Source organism: Orycteropus afer, unplaced genomic scaffold (assembly GCF_000298275.1).
Source record: "Orycteropus afer afer isolate SDZICR_OR568_19922 unplaced genomic scaffold, OryAfe1.0 scaffold00140, whole genome shotgun sequence".
Taxonomy (NCBI): domain Eukaryota; kingdom Metazoa; phylum Chordata; class Mammalia; order Tubulidentata; family Orycteropodidae; genus Orycteropus; species Orycteropus afer.
Genome location: NW_006921727.1, coordinates 4,472,540 through 4,489,554, shown reverse-complemented (window position 1 = coordinate 4,489,554; position 17,015 = coordinate 4,472,540). Strand labels below are relative to the sequence as shown.

The following is a 17,015-nucleotide window of genomic DNA, read 5'->3' as shown; positions in this document are numbered from 1 at the left end:
ACATTAAAAAAAAAAAGAGGTCTTTTGCTGCAGATTTGCTCAATGCAATATGTCATGAAGTTCCTTGACTGCTGCTTCCATGGGCACTGATTGTGGATCCAAGTAAAATGAAATTCTTGACAACTTCAATCTTTTCTCCATTTATCATGATGTTGGTGAGTGGTCCAGTTCGAAGGATTTTTGTTTTCTTTATGCTGAGGTGTAATCCATACTGAAGGCTGTAGTCTTTGACCTTCATCAATAAGTACTTCAAACTTTCTTCAATTTCAGCAAGCAAGGCTGTTGCATCTCCATACTACAGGTTGTTAATGAGTCTTCCTCCAATCCTGATGGTGCATTCTTCATATAGTCCAACTTTTTGAATTATTTGCTCAGCATACCAATTAAGTAAGTATGGTGAAAGGGTAAAACCCTGACACACACCTTGCCTGATTTTAAACCATGCAGTATCCCCTTGTTCTGTTTGAACAACTGCCTCTTGGTCTATGTACAGTTCCTTCCTCATGAGCACAATTAAGTGTTCTGGAATTCCCATTCTTCACAATGCTATCTATAATTTGTTACGATCTACACAGTTGAATGCCTCTGCACAGTCAATAAAACACTGGTAAACATCTTTCTGGAAGTTTCTGCTCTCAGCCAAGATCCATCTGCCATCAGCAATGGTATCCCTCATTCCACGTCCTCTCTTGACCTTCTAGGTATAGCTATTACCTTTTTTGAAATATTTTCAGCAAAAGTTTACTTGCATGTGACATTAATAATATTGCTCATTAATTCCCACTTCTGTTGGATCACCTCCCTTTGGAATGGGCACAAATATCAATCTTTTCCAGTCAATTGGCTGGGTAGCTATCTTCCAAAACTCCTTGGCATAAATGAGTGAGTGTTGAAAAATGTCAGTGGGTACTCAGTCAATCCTGGAGCCTTGTTTCTCACCAATTCCTTCAGTGCAGCTTAGACTTCCTCCTTTAATACCATTCATTCTTGATTATATGCTACTTCCTAAAATGGTTGAACATCAACCAATTCTTTTTGGTACAATGACTCCATGTATTCCTCCTTCCATCATTTGATGCTTCTTGCATTGTTCAATATTTTGCCATGGAATCCTTCAATATTGCAACTTGAGCTGAATTTCTTCTTCAGTTCTTTCAGCTTGAGAAATGCCAAGTGTGTTCTTCTCTTTTGATTTTCTAACTCCAGGTCTTTACACATTTCAGTATAATACTTTACTGTGTCTTCTTGAACTGCCCTTTGAGATCATCTGTTCAGGTCTTTTACTTCAACATTTCTTCCACTTGCTCTAGTTCTCTTCATTCAAGAGCAAGTTTTTAGAGTCTCTTCTGACATCCATTTTGTCTTTTCTTTCTTTCCCATCTTTTTAACAACTTTTTGCTTTCTTCACATATGATGTCCTTGAGGTCATCTCACAACTCACCTGGTTTTTGGTCAATGCTGTTCAATGCATCAAAACTATTCTTCTGATATCTCACTAAGATTACTGAAAAAGACTCCTAAATGTTTTCCTGCCTGTAATTGCATCCCTGATATAGCCTCCAATGTGTTCTATCTAAAACATATAACCACATCACTCCCTTTTAAAATCTTTTAGTACCTTCCCATTGCCTTCAAAACAAAGGCTAAGACTTGAGCATGCTATAATACATTGACTAAAATCGATTCCCTAATTCTATCTTTAGTCTCATCTTTCTCTACTTCTTGTTCCATAATCCAACAAGCCAGTGATTTCTCAGCCCAATGACTTTGCTCATTCTAGACCCAATGCCTTAACACACCTCTCCATGCCAACATTCTCATGCAACTTTATGCCATCAATCCCCTGGCATCATACTGATTGGCTCTGATCCATCTTTAATATTCAGCTTGGAAGCCTTCCCTAACTCTCTTCCCATCCTTGTTATGTGCTCTCCCAGGAATTCTCATAAATACCCCATGAATATTATTGAGTTTATCTGCCTAGCACATAGTAGGCTCTAAAAAGTTTTCTAGAATAAACAAGTGGATGAATAAATAAGTAGTTGAAAACAAAATGCAAAGATCTTCTTCTATTTCAGTCATTATTTTAAACTAAAATAAATAACGAAAGCTAATGGTAAATGTAGGAGCTCTGGTAGCATAGTGGCTAAAGCACTTGACTGCTAACCAGAAGGCTAGCGGTTCAAACCCACCAGCCACTCCTCGGAAGGAAGGTTGGGCAATCCTACTTCCGTAGTGATACTGCCTCGGAAACCCAAGGAGGGGTCGCTATGAGTCGGGGCCAACTCGACGGCACATAACAACAACAACAATGGTAAATGTTGCCTCATCTCATTTTGAGAATTTAAGAAACTGTAATAACACACAGGTAGTTCATACGTATGTCAAAGGCTCACAAAATTATAGCTAATTAGGGGTGTGTGGTAAATACCAGACACAACAGTTGTTGCAAGAGGCCACATAATCCACCTCAGAGTAGATATCTTTGGGAAAATTTCCCGTAAGTTTAGTTACAGAAAGTTTAAGAAATTCTTTATCAAAGGACCTTTACTTATAACCAGAATGAAAGCTAGGCTACTACAGGGACATGGTTAGTAGAAGATGAAATAAAATTAACAGAACTTCTCCTTTTTTTTTTCCAAAGGACATTGAGCTCCCAAGGGAAAAGACAGAGTATATAACATTTTTGCATCCTCAGAGAACCTAGTAATGGGCCTACCACATACCTTTTTATTGAATTAATATAAATAAGAAAACATAGTTATATAAAAACTTCCAATACCAAAGATGGTCCTGCCTCTCATCTTAAAACTGAAAAATGAATTACAAAAGAAACATCTCTTCTTCACCTCTTCTCTTCAAAATGTCCCACACCTTTGCTCTCCATAATCACATTCAAGAAAGTGTAGTTTTTAGTATCTAGCAAGTAGCGCTCTGGTGGCAAAGTGCCTAAGGCATTTAACTCTGGTGGCGTAGTGCTTAAAGCATTTGACTGCTAACCAGAAGGCTGGTGGTTTAAACTCACTAGCCACTCCTCAGAAGGAAGACTGGGTAATCTAATTCCATAGAGATACTGCCTCAGAAAACCAAGGAGGGGTTGCTATGAGTCAGAACCAACTCAATGGCAGTGAGTTTGGTTTGGTTTACAGTACTTTTTTGGAACAAAATTACAAACTCAAATGTTTTACTCATATTGTTTTGAATGATTTCAAGGAAATTAAAACATGAAAAAAGTGCACTGTAGGATTATGACCTTGGTCTCCTTGTCTGAACCAGATACCTAGACACACACACACACACACACACACACTCTCTCTCTCTCTCTCTCTCTCTCACACACACACACACAAAAAATCACATATATTTTTCCCAGTTGCTGTTGAGCCTACTCCAACTGTGGTCCATAGGGTTTTTAATAGTTGATTTTTTTGGAAGTAGATCATCAGGCTTTTCTCCCAAAGTCCCTCTAGGTGAATTCAAACCTCCAACTTTTTGGTTAGTATCCAAGCACATTAACCATTTATATGACCTAAGAACTCTGGGACTAGATATAGATGAAGTTTATAAAGCTATGGGCACTTGTTCCAGTTCACAAAGCTTCTTGACTTACCACTACTATCCCAGAGATCAGTGTGAGCCTGATTGACACTGTTGGTTAATGTGATCTGACCCTAGGCCTAGTGCCAAAACCAGGTCACTAAACTGTCCCTTGAACCACATCTTCTGAGCCTCTTAGGAGGCTAAACTTGGAAAATATATATATATTTTCCCATTAATTTCCTTTGAAGGGGATCTTGAAGAGTATTATTATAGCCGAGAGGTATCTGAAGGCTGACTACACAGCTAACAGGTCTTTGAATAATAATGCTAGTAACAAAAAACTGTAGACAGAAATAGGTCAAATGAACCAATTGAATGCCTAAAAATTACAATTATTATACAAGAGAATTTAAGTAGAAGTCACTATGTTAAATGTGAAAGAAACTTTTTTTTGTAGTACCCTTATGTTTATATCACTGTTAAAAGAAATATTGTTAAAATAACTAAGGAAAAGGAAGACACAGAGAGGTGAACAAAAGCTACAGATAACAAAGATAAACACTTTTACATATACAATATGCATTTTCAGTAATAACAAACTTTAATCTACAGTAAGAGACATAGGTAGATTGGCTGAATGATCAGGTATGTCTAGGCAAAAAGGAATATACCCATGACCATATATATAAGGTTGGCAGACAGTATTTCTATATATGTATTTGTATGTATTATAAGAATGTCCATATAAATAGAATTAACGGAGCAAAGTTGTGATAACTTCTTAACCATAGCCAACCACCCTGATAGAGTGAATTGTTGGACCTGTTGGCTCAAGACCATGGTCACAGGGGACATCAAGCTCAATTGGCATAACATACAACACAAAAACACTGTTCTACATCTTAGTTTGGTGAGTAGTGACTTGCAAGTGGCAATCTAGATGCAACAACTGGTCTTTCCTCATCTGGAACAAAGAAGAATGAGGAAACCAAAGATGCATAGAAATCATTTGTCCAAGGGAGTAGTGAACCATGCAAACCTCAGCCTATACGATCATGAGGCTAGAAGAACTAGATAGTGCCTGGCTCTCACTGTCAACCACTCAGCAAGGGATCAGAGCACGAGATCCTGGATAGTGTGGAGAAAAAAAAAGGGGAACAAAGCTCAAAACATTAAAAAAAAAAAAAAAAAGGCTCACTGGTCTGATAAAGACTGGTAAAACCCCCAAGACTATGGCCCCTAGTCTTCAGGCCTGGAATTGAACCAGCCAAACAATAAACAGGCATTTAGGGTGAACATTTAGGCCAGGTAGTTACACTTAGAACAATCAATCATGGGAGATCAGAAGGATGGTTTTTGCACAGGGAGACAGCTCAGAGAAAAGGAATGCTTAGGAGAGAGGGATACAGGGAAGAGATGGTTACAGGGAGGAAGTGGCAAGAGAGCTGTTACATTGTGGGGATTGTAGTCAATGTCACAATGCCATGAAACAAAATGTGTATGAACTGGTGTGTGAAAAATGAATATGATCTGCAAACTTTCACCCAAATCACAATACAAATTAAAATAAACCAACACACCTTGTTTCCTAAAAGAAAAAAAAGAAATATTGTTAAAATAATTATAAACTGTTGTTAATAAAAATGAAGAAAATGGAGACTACCTAATCCTCATAAAAATTGATCTTTACTACATCCTGAGATCATCTGCCAAGAAAATGTGTGCATATGCCAGGAACAATTTTAATTCCACATTTAATTTTAAAAATTATTCTGGGGCTTAATTAGAATTCATTCTCCTTTGAGTTCTGTCCTTTTTATGTTTCTCTGCCTGCTTTGGGACTGGAAGAGTCTCCTTCTGTAGCATATACTAGTAAGTTTTCCTCCCTTCTTTTAAAAGTAATCTGTGGATCTGTTTAATGAAAAAGCTGTAGCATTCTTTTTTTCTTTTTTCCTAGTTACATAATGTGAGCTCTGGTGGCATGGTGCCTAAGGCATTTGACTGCTAACCAGAAGGCTGGCAGTTCAAACCCACCAGCCACTCCTCAGAAGGAAGACTGAGCAATCTACTTCTGTAGAGATACCACTTTGGAAACCCAAGGGATGTCACTATGAGTCAAACAGATTCGACGGCAGTGAGTTTGGTACATAAACATTAATTTCATATGGGATCTAACCATTTTCTAATGTGAATCTATCTTAAAATTTATTATTCATACTTTATATACTTTCTTATATTAAAAATACTTAACTTCCTAATTAAATGTAATGTTGCTTCAGTTGCTGTTACATTGATTCTAACTCTAATATTTGTTGTTGTTGTTATTTGCCGTCAAGTCGGCCCCGACTCATAGCGACCCCTCCTTGGGTTTCCGAGGCAGTATCACTACGAAAGTAGGATTGCCCAACCTTAATATAGGCAGTCTTAATCACATTAAACTGTGGCATTTCCTCCCCAAATAATGGCCTTACAGTCATACAGCTCCTCTGCCCCCATCACTGTCCTTGGACAAGTGAGACCTGAAAGCTTAATACAGGTATGTTCCCATGCTTGTGAAAAACAGAAAACAAAAAACCCAGGGCTGAAAAAGCACATTAGAAAGAAGGAGACAAGCCCTGGAGAGGCTGCAGCAATCTGAGGATGCCTATCTGCCCAGGACCTCTCCCCAGGGCCCAATGCAGGGCTGGGTAAACGCTCAAGATGCACGCAGTACCTTCCCCATCCTCTTCCCACTCTCCTCCATGCTCCTCTCATCTGATGCTTCCATTCCTTTTCAAGGCCTTTTCTCTGTCTTGGCCTTCACCTGGCATGTTTCACTGCAGGGCATGACTTAGCTTCCTTCTAGCCAGAAGCTGCCAGTCCCAGACAATACCTATCTTTAAACTCACCCAGGTAAAATACCTGTTTTTGTGTTAACAGCACAAAAATTATTAATGACACTGTAATAGATGTAACTAAATTCTGTAAGGCAGTTGTTTAACTAGCAAGACTGTGTTTACTTTCTATCTATGGCAGCGATAGTTACTGTTCATCAAACCAAACCAAACCCATTGCTGTCAAATCAATTCCAACTCATAGTGACCCTATAGGACAAAGTAAGAACCATATGGTTTCCAAGGCTGTAATCTTTATAGAAGCAAACTGCTACATCTTTCTCGCATGGAGAGGCTGGTGTGTTTGCACTGCCAGCCTTTTTGCAGCTGAGCACTTACCCACTACACCACAAGAGCTCCTCAAGCTATTGTTACCCACCTGCTATCAAGAAAATATTTATGAAATGAAACTTCTACCCTAAAAAATTATTAGACTAAAAATGAACAAAATGTTTTCAAAAGTATCTTCCCTTATATTGGAATTTTAAATTATGCTTCAAATTTAAGAAAACAGAATAGAGACTTTCTCTGCCATTGTTAGTAAGGCTGAGACCTTCACAATTATGCAATGCCCACATCAAGCTTCTATTTCTGAAATAGCAGGTAGACTTTTTCCGAACAATGCTAGGTCGTAACTGATGTCTACTACATCCTCAGAACCCTCAAATGGGGCAGTGATATCTCTTCTTTGTTTCAACTCTGCCCTCTTACAAAATAGTTCTTAAGTGCTTTTGGTCAGGTTCTGTTCTAGGTAATGGGGATATAGCAGTGAGTAAAAAAGACAAAAATACCTGCCCTTGTGGAGATTAATGTCAATGGAAGAGAAAGACAATGAACAAGATAAATAAGTATCACATTATATATGGTATTAAATGTTGAAACAGAGCAGGGGAGGAGGATGGGAGAGGCTCAAATGAAGGTTGATAGAGTTAGAAGATGAATCTTTCACAAATTTGCTTCCCTCCCACCCCCATAGCCCCAGGCAACTCAAATTTTAACAACTATCCTTAAGACTAAAGTATGAAACTATCTTTTCCTTTGATGAATAAGTATGTTTTTAGGGGTAATATTCTATCCCAACTACCAAATCTTACTCAAGAATGGGACCCAGACCTTTATATTGGGTTTTGTTTGGGGATGAGGGATACAGGTAAGGGATCATAACAGCAAGATGAAACCAATTAAGTAACTGGATAAAACTAAAAATGAATAAGCTGAGGAGAAATAGGGTCGTAACTCATTCTAAGGTGAAGTATACTTTCCCCATTTGCCCCCTACCCTAGGTAGAACTATCAAAATATACTGGGAAATAGAAGCCTTTTGGTAAGACTACAGAAGGGTTTAGATCCCCCCCCATCTCTTTCTCTCTCTCTCTTTCACTTACTTACCTTCGTCTCTTCTAATTGCCTTTGTAGGTTTTTGGGGTCCACAGCAATGGGTTCAGATAAGTGTTTGCTTGCTGTAGCCTCACAAGCCTGGAGCCCAGAAAGTAGTCCACATGAAGCATCTTCATAGTGTTGATATTTATCCACCAGGTCTTTAAGATTATTCCCCAGGACACTGCACTAAATAATCAAAAGAAAAAAGGGGTAGGATTATAACTCACTATTTTTATATCTGACAAAATAACTTTAGGGCCTAATAGCTATATAACTTGGAAAAGACAAGTCTTCAACTAACATCAGTGAAAACTCTGTAGGAATAAAGGTTTTCTTTTTGTGTGTGTGTGAAGACTCTTGCTCTGAAAGGGCAAAAAAGTATTCATAAAAATGAGATCATTCTAGCCTTATACCAATAAAAAAGCATATGCACTATGACTGAATCTTGACCCAGAATAAAGGTTATCAATCATCAGAGGAGGCAGATCTACCAGGGCACGTTCTCACTGGGATTTATAAACCTTGTGCATTTATATATACTTAAAGTGAAGGTTTTCAAGGTGCTTAGTAAGTTGTGTGTCTTTGTTTCATTGGTTTCACACAGAAGGGCAAACAGTCCAAATTAGAATGAAGCAAAGACCAAGAGCCAAGGAAGCTCTTCAAATCTCTATACAACTTGGTATAAGTCTGTTCTTGCTCAACTTATACAGTAAAACCTGTAAAAGCTAGAAACTGTATAAGGCAGAAAGCTGTCAGGGAAGGAAAGCTCAAACATTTTCTACTAAAACAGAAAAAGAAAAGTGATAAGACTGCAGCCTGTCAAAGGCAGAAAACTTGCAAAACCCAGAAAAACAAGGCAGCTCTATTGAGTTCTGGCTCTCACACATTTCCTGTATTACCAATAGTGAATTGTTTTTCTTAAGTTTTTGTTGTTGTTATTTTAAAAACAAATCTCTTTTACTGGTCCACAGGAACAAGAGAGGCTGAAACAGTCTGCTATTAAGTATTAAAACAATACACTGATGAAATGTATCTGTAAAAGAAACATTTGGAGTATTCGTGAAGAGAATCACCTGAGATCAAACATCAAGTTCTCAAACTTGTGAGGTTGCACACATTAGCAAGCCTTGTGGCTAAAAGCTAATACATAAATGCCATCTGGTGGTCAAACCGTACACTATGTTGTTAGAGAGTTTTAGAACTAAAGCTAACTGAAAATTATTCTAACAAAACTAACTAACTAAATAACTTCAGGTTCCTAAATTTTAAATGAATTTTTCAGAAGTAAAGCAGACTAATATGACTAATGGTAGGCTTTTTTTTTTTTTTTTCTGCTTCAGTTTTTAGGTTTCTTGCTCCTAATTCCAAAACAAATGTTGAGGACAAAGTGAAAATTACAATCACATATTGACCTTCCCCTTAAAAAACAAATATAAAATTACCTTGGAGTAGAGAGATCTGAACCGATCAGTAGCATGATCCAATTTGCTCTGTACCTCTTTGTGGGTTGCAGAAGTGTCAATATCATCCTTGTCAACCTTGCTGCCATCTTTCTTGCTACAAGATTTGGCAGCTTCTAATACTCTGTTTCCAGAAATGGTGATATACCTCAAGTCACCTTTGTGAGAAATAACATCTTCTGAGAAACTCTTCTGCCTCTTCAGTTTGGTCATTAAGCCACTAAAGTCATCTGCCCCTGCCTCCAGGTTTTCAAGTTCTTGTTCTGACTGCCGCAGCCAGTGTTCAAACTCACTATAGTCAGCATCAAACTTTTCCAATTCTTCCTGCAGAGAGTGTGTTAGCTTCATTGTCTTCTCTGATTCAGCCAGTGCAGTTTCATAATGCACTTTCAGTTCTTTCATGTTCTTCTGCAGTTTCTCTTTTTCCTCAGGGGAGAGATAGTGACCCTGTTTCTCAAGCAAGGCTTGTGCGGACTGAGTGGCTATGATGACTGCTTGGTGCTGAGAGACGATCTTCTCATGCTGGGCCTATGTGGAAAAAAAAAGTGACCATAACGTTAAAGCAGCAACAGGGTTAAACTGAGGTTATGGGGAACTCCTCGTTACTCCATGACCAATAGGCTTAAACAACCCATAGAGCTACAATTTGCAATAGATGTACAAAACTTCCATTTTATTGGTGAATTTCAGAACAGAAAAGCAGCATTTTGAGCACTCTTATTTTTAAGGTAATTTCCAGCTTTCCCTAGAAAGTTCCTAGACAGTAACATAGGACAAGTGCTGTTATTGAGAAGTCTGGGAAAAATGTGATAGATGTTTATTCCAATGTTAAATACCTATAGTCTAATCTCATTTTATTCACTACTTCCTTACAACCATCCTGAAGGGCTCACTAATATCTTTACCAAATTATTGTGCAAATAAGTAGAATATTGTTGTATTAAATGATTCTGAAAAGACATTTAAGTAGAAAAAAAGAATTTACAATTTTAAACCCGGAGCTCTGGTAGCATAGGCACTAGGCATTTGACTGCTAACCAGAAGGCTGGTGGTTTAAGTCCACCAGCCACTCCTCTGAAGGAAGATGGGGCAATCTACTTCCATAGCGATACCATCTTGGAAACCCAAGGAGGGGTCGCTATGAGTTGGATCTGACTCGATGACAGTGAGTTTGGTTTTTAATTTTAAACCTATGAAAAAACGTGACAATAATTAAGCAAGAACAATGTACATTCAGAGGAGCCCAAAGAAGGTTAAGAGGAACAGATACACTAGTACTAAATACTGGAGGTACTTAGCTTCACTGGGCCTCAATTTCCTGTACATGGAAAAAGGAGACAATAACCCTTACACGTGTTCATAGTTTTGCTATAAGGAGTACACGAGATCAGATACACAGAAAACAGCACAGGAGCCTGCAGAGCCTCCACTCTGAAGGCCTTTAAGGTAGCTTCCGAGCAGGTGAGCTACTGATCACCTTACCCTTCAGGGCAGCCAGGTGGTCCTTGAATGTCATGAGTTCTTTTCCTTCCAATCCAGAGCAGCTTTTTCTACTCATCTCAATATGCCGTACATATTATCCTTTGGGGCAATTTTTTACATTTCTTACAATGGCTTACAGGGAGCCAAATGGCCTGACCCATTACCCTCAGAGTTCTTTCTTCCTGTTCTCTCTCCCACTACAATCCAGGTGCTACAGCCAATTGGCCATTCCTATCCCCATACTGAGCTTGCTAGGTACCTAATGACACTTTCTCCAGTTGTACTCATTGTTTGGAAACTCCTTCTCTCAAATACCTGCCTGGCTGATCCCCCATCTTTGCACAAATCTTTTCAACGTGGGCTACTCTATCTTATTTAACACTGTCCCTCCTACCGCCTGGCATTCAATAGTTTTAGTGACTATAAAAAGGCATTCAAATGTGTTGATCATAATGAATTATGGGTAACACAGTGAATAATGGGAATTCTAGAACATTTAATTGTGATGATGTGGAACTTGAACACAGAACCAAGAGACAGTTGTTCAAACAGAACAAGGGATACTGCATGGTTTAAAATTAGGAAAGGTGGACGTCAGGGTTGTATCCTTTCACCATACTTATTTAGTCTGTGTGCCTTAAGAAGCTAGACTATATATGAAGAAGAACATGGCATCAGTATGAGAGGAAGACTCATTATATACAATCTGACATCTGCAAATGACACAACCTTCCATGATGAAAGTGAAGAGTACTTGAAGCATTTACTGATGATGGATTACGCCTTAGCATACTGAAAACAAAAATCCTCATAATTATACCAAAAAGCAACATCACGATAACAAAGAAAAGATTGACATTATTAAGGAGTTCATTTTATGTGGCTCCACAATCACCATTCTTGGAAGTGGAAGTCAAGAAATCAACATATTGCATTGGGCAAATATGCTGCAAAAGACCTCTTTAAAGTGTTAAAAAGGAAAGATGTTACCTTGAGGACCAAGGTGCATCTGACCCAAGCCATGGTATTTTCAATAACCCCATGTGGATGTGAAAGCTGAACAATGGATAAGGAAGAATGGAGAAGAATTGATAAATTTAAACTATGGTTTTGGCAAAGAACATTCAATGTACCACAGACTGCCAAAAGAAGAAATCTGCCTTGGAAGAAGTACAGCCAGAATGCTGCATAAAAGCAAGGATGGACAGACTTTGTCTCACATACCTTGAATATGCTATGAGGACCAGTCCCTGAAGAAGGACACCATGCTTGGTAAAATAGAGGGATGGCAAAAAGAGGAAGACCTTTAAGGAGATGGATTGATACAGTGGCTACGACAACGGGCTCAAACAGAGCTGACTGTGTTTCATTCTGTCTACAGAGGATCACTATGAGTCAGAGCCAACTCAATGACACCTAACAACAACTCCCACTACCCAGCATTCACCAGCCTTATCCAACTTTTCTTTTTTCCCATAGCACTTAAGACATTCTAACATACCATATAACTTAGTTATTTATCGTCTGCCTATCATCTAACCCCCTAATATATACGCAACAATAGTAAAGGGACTTTGTTCTGCTCACTGGGGTATCCCAAGAATCTAGAACAGGGCATATGGAACTGAGTAAGAGTGAACATATGCTATGATGTGAAAAGGGTTGAGAAGCACTGCTGTAAGATGGTTCACTTTCAAGTCTGATCGCAATTAGTCAGCTGAAAACAGACTCATTAATATTTATTTGTATCCTTACTGTCTGTAACAATGCCTGCCAAACAGTGGAAACAAGATAAATATTTTTGAATAAATAATTTTTCTCCCACAGACTATGTCTTTGATATTTTAATTAGATTCACACATTAATCTCAAGTAGGTCTTTGCACATAGTGGTAGCATTCAATTAGGTTGGATAGACAGAATACTGTATGAATTATCTAATCCATCCCCTTCCTTTTACAAATGAGCAAACAGAGACTGATGGAGTAGTGACTGGGCCCAACAAATGTGTCACAACTAGAGAGAACTAGAAACAGAACCCCTGACTCAGGGCTTTTGGCCATCTCTCCACTCTAACAGAAGACTAGGAATTTCTACAATACTTTCAGATCCCTATGTTTTAGAGGTGAAAAGATAAGAAATGTTATCTTGTGACTACAGTTTTTGTTGTACAGCTTTTGTCTCTTGACATCCCTCTCTTAAATGCACTCACTAGTGTTTTTCACTTGATCAAGTTAGCAACCTTTCTAGATTCCTTATAACTGATTCATTAGGTCCTTTCAGGAATTCATTAGATGTTTCATTCTAGAGGTAATTACAATAAAGTCCTATCACAGCCCTTGAAATTGTGACATGCTAAATGCTTCCACTCTTCTTCCTGTTTAAACTTCACAGAACAGAACCTCAAAATTTCTAAAGCTGTCATCTGACCACAAAAATCTAACTTTGAAACAAAATGATCAATTATGTGATATTTTAAATATGGTTTTTCAAAAGTTATCTTTGCTCCTATAGTAGTATTGCTACCAGCTTTAATGTCCACCATGTAGTAGATTTTTAGAAGGGATTTTATATCTCTTTTCAATAATAGCCTTGACTCTATAGATCAATGGAACTCATAGAAGATTTGAGGGAGCTCAAGATTGCTTAGAAAATTAGTCAATATACATGGATAAGAACTTAGCAGAGTGACTGAAGATATCACCTAGTTTTAAATCCAAATTTTATCATTTATTATATGTGTAACCCTGGGCAAGTTATTTCACTTCTATAGGTCTCAGTTTCCTCATCTCGAAAATGGGAATAATAAAAGAAGTTACCCTATAAAGTAGTTGTGAGGACTAAACGATTTAATAGCTGGCAAGGGCTTAGAAAAGCGCCTGGCCCACTGCAATTGCTCTATAAATGCAAACTCTTATCTTGATTTCTAATAGTTCTGCTTCCCACCTTCTGCTTTATTTCTCATTGTTTTTTTTACTTGCACAGCACTCTCATAGTAATAATTTCTATTTGGCATAAGGATGTACCTGGATAACAGGACTTTGTTTTACTGTCTGGTCATTAAACTTTGAAAATATAACTCACATGCTATCTTCACTTATCTGGAAATAGAATTTAAAAATACTCATGTTTAAAACAACACACCTTGACTTTCTGATATTGCTGGTTGAGATTCTCCTCCATGGTTCCAACTTGCCCATCAACATCAGTTTCCAACAGGTTACCATTAACTTCATCCTCTTCTCCAATCACTGACTTGCCATCACATTCTTGAAAATGCATCCCATTCTGTTCAATGATCTGTTTGTGTTTTGTCCCTGCCCTTTCTGAGTCTTTGTCAATATTTGACAACCAGTCCAAAAGGTTTTCTATTTTGGTTTTGCTCTCTTCTAACTGCTTCACAGCTGCAACCTGGGCAGGGAAAATTTACATTCTGAATACATGCAGAATCATTAGTATTATGACATAACAAGAGTAAATATGTAGATCATTTTAAATAAGTTTGGGATACTGACATGTTAAACACTGAACAAGGAACACACTGAAACTACACGTCAAAGCAATAGGCGATTACTGTGAAGTTTTCATTGTTCTTAAAAATATATTCCAAAATTATAACTGATAATGAGTCACACACATTTCACCAGTAAAAAATCTTGCAACCCCACTTTAAATAATTTCAAGGAAAAAGTTAAATTCAACTCTTCAAACTTTTTGTAGTATTTGTTAATTATACCTGGAAATCCAGAATTCTAGTCCTTAGTCTAGGGAGCTCTGGTAGCGTAGTGCCTAAGACACTTGACTGCTAACCAGAAGGCTGGCAGTTCAAATCCACCAGCCACTCCTTGGAAGGAAGGTTGGGCAATCTACTTCCGTAGTGATACTGCCTCGGAAACCCAAGGAGGGGTCGCTATGAGTTGGGTCTGACTCGACGGCATATAACACCACCACCACCAAGAAGTCTTTAGTCTAACACTGTTTACTAAAACATGACATCACTTATTCAATCAAGTAGTTATTACACTACTCATATTTAACAAAGCAATTGTTGTTGTTGTTGTTGTTGTCAGGTGCTGTCGAGACACCTCTGATTCATAGCGACTCTACATACAACAGAACAAAACACTGCCTGGTCCTGCACCAGCTTCACAGTCCTTGCTATACCTGAGCCCATGGTTGCAGCCACCGCAATAGTGTACCACATATTTGAATACAGACCTTTTCTGTTTCTTCCTTGATTGCTGTCTTCACAACTTTATCCAGCTCCTTCTTCGACTGCTCTGCCTTTACATTAAGCTGTTCACACTTTATTTTAGCTTCATTAAGTTTCTGTTCAATCAAAGCCTTATCGTCTTGTGACAGCTTATCCCCGTTATCCTTCAAGAAGTTCTCTGTGTTTTTCACTATTTCTGCCAGTGCTTGTGCACTTCCTTGGATATCTTTTTGTAATTCCTTATAAGACAAAAGAAAAATATTTGACTAAACATTAGCTACTTACTTCTTCCAGAGTTGTAATTCTAATAGAGGGTGTGAGTAGGAAAGGAGAGTCTAGCATGCACAGTTTGAAAAAGCATAGACAACATGTAATTTGAGTTAGATATTTCAATCACGTTTACTATCATTTGAAATCTCAAACACCACTGAAAAAAGGCACAAGATTTTTATGTTGTGTTTCACTTTCATGTGACAAATGAATATAGTTTTAAAATATGGAAAACACTGAAGTAATCAGTATATAATCTAAACAAATTTGCACACATCAGACTTTTTAAAAATATATACATGAACACATTTACAAAAGTTTTTACATGGTAATGGTAATCTTCTTTATTCTGCCTCTAAACATTAATTTTTTTATATTTATCTACTCAAAAAACCAAACCACACTCACTGCCATTGAATTGATTTCAACTCATAGCGACCCCCATTGAGTTTCCAAGGTGTTAAATCTTTACAGAAGTAGATTGCCCTATCCTCTTTCCATGGAGTGGCTGGTAGATTTGAACCGCCAGCTTTGGTGAACAGGCAGACCACAATGTCTTAGGCACTGTACCAACAGAGGACCTTACTCAGGACAAAAAAAATAGTTTTCCCAGTGAATGAAAATACTTTTTTTTCTTCTAAACAACCAGAACTCTATAATGTTTATCTCTTTGCCCTCACTGCTATGAAGCTCAAGATTAAGATCCTTGCTCTAGTTGTAGCTTTCTTTATATAATTTTTCCTCTTTCTTTCCCCCTTTGCTAAGGCAGCTCTGGTGGCATAGTGGTTAAAGCATTCAGCTGCTAACCAAAAAGGTCAGCGGTCTGAACCCACCAGACACTTTGTGGGAGAAAGATGATGCAGTTCTGCTTCCATAAAGATTTACAGCCTTGGAACCCTATGAGGCACTTCTGCTCTGTCCTAAAGAGTTACTATGAATTGAAATCGACTTGATGGCAGTGGGTTTGGTTTTGGTTTGGTTCCTCCTTTACAGGGTATATTTTGTCTTTATATTGTACTATGCCTGAGCTTTAATACTCAAAATGAGTATTTTATTTTAAGCGCCTCAAATTTGTGAAAAGTATTTGCACTGAAAGAAATACTGAGTTATTATCATGACATGAATTATGTTAGTCACAATATTTACTTAACTCTTATGATAATATAGCAATGGAAGTATGACTAATGAAAAACTGAGGCTCAGACAAAGTTTTAAAGCTAAAAATATGTACAGCCCAGGATTTGAACCAAGAACTATCTAGTTTCAATGAGAATGTTCTTTCTCCTGCCACCAAAATATATTCTTTTCTTTTTTCTTTTTTTACTTTCCATTAATGAATAGGATGAGCTATGGTGGCACAGTGGTTAAAGCATTCAGCTGCTATAAAAAGAGAACCTACAGATTGGGAAAAAAACATTCGGCAATGACATACTGACAAGGAACTTATCTCTAAAATTTATAGAAAACTCCAAAACCTCAACATCAAAAAGACAAACGATCCAATTAAAAAATGGGCAGAATACGTGAATAGCCATTTCACCAAAGAGGATATTCAGGCGGCCAATAAACATATGAAGAAATGTTCACGATCATTAGCCATTCCAAAAACCAAAAACAAACTCACTGCCATTAAGTACAGAGATGCAAATCAAAACAACAATGAGATACCATCTTGCCCCAGCAGTAACAATAAAGTTCAACAAGATAGAAAATAACAAATGCTGGCGAAGATGTGGAGAGATTGGGATCTCATACGCTGCTAGTGGCACTGTAAGATAATATAACCACTATGGAAAGTA

At 37.8% G+C, this 17,015-nt stretch overlaps 1 protein-coding gene across 1 annotated transcript in view; it reads right to left on the bottom strand.

Annotated features, from left to right (window-relative positions):
* The window catches only part of DST (dystonin), a 614,637-nt gene that overhangs the window by 137,781 nt on the left and 459,841 nt on the right, over nt 1-17,015 (bottom strand). The window contains exons 47-50 of the mRNA XM_042781628.1: nt 14,952-15,185; nt 13,878-14,144; nt 9,235-9,780; nt 7,802-7,978 (exon numbers count right to left, since the gene is read on the bottom strand). Of these exons, the coding sequence (XP_042637562.1) occupies nt 7,802-7,978; nt 9,235-9,780; nt 13,878-14,144; nt 14,952-15,185 (1,224 nt within the window). The remainder of the gene's footprint in view (nt 1-7,801; nt 7,979-9,234; nt 9,781-13,877; nt 14,145-14,951; nt 15,186-17,015) is intronic.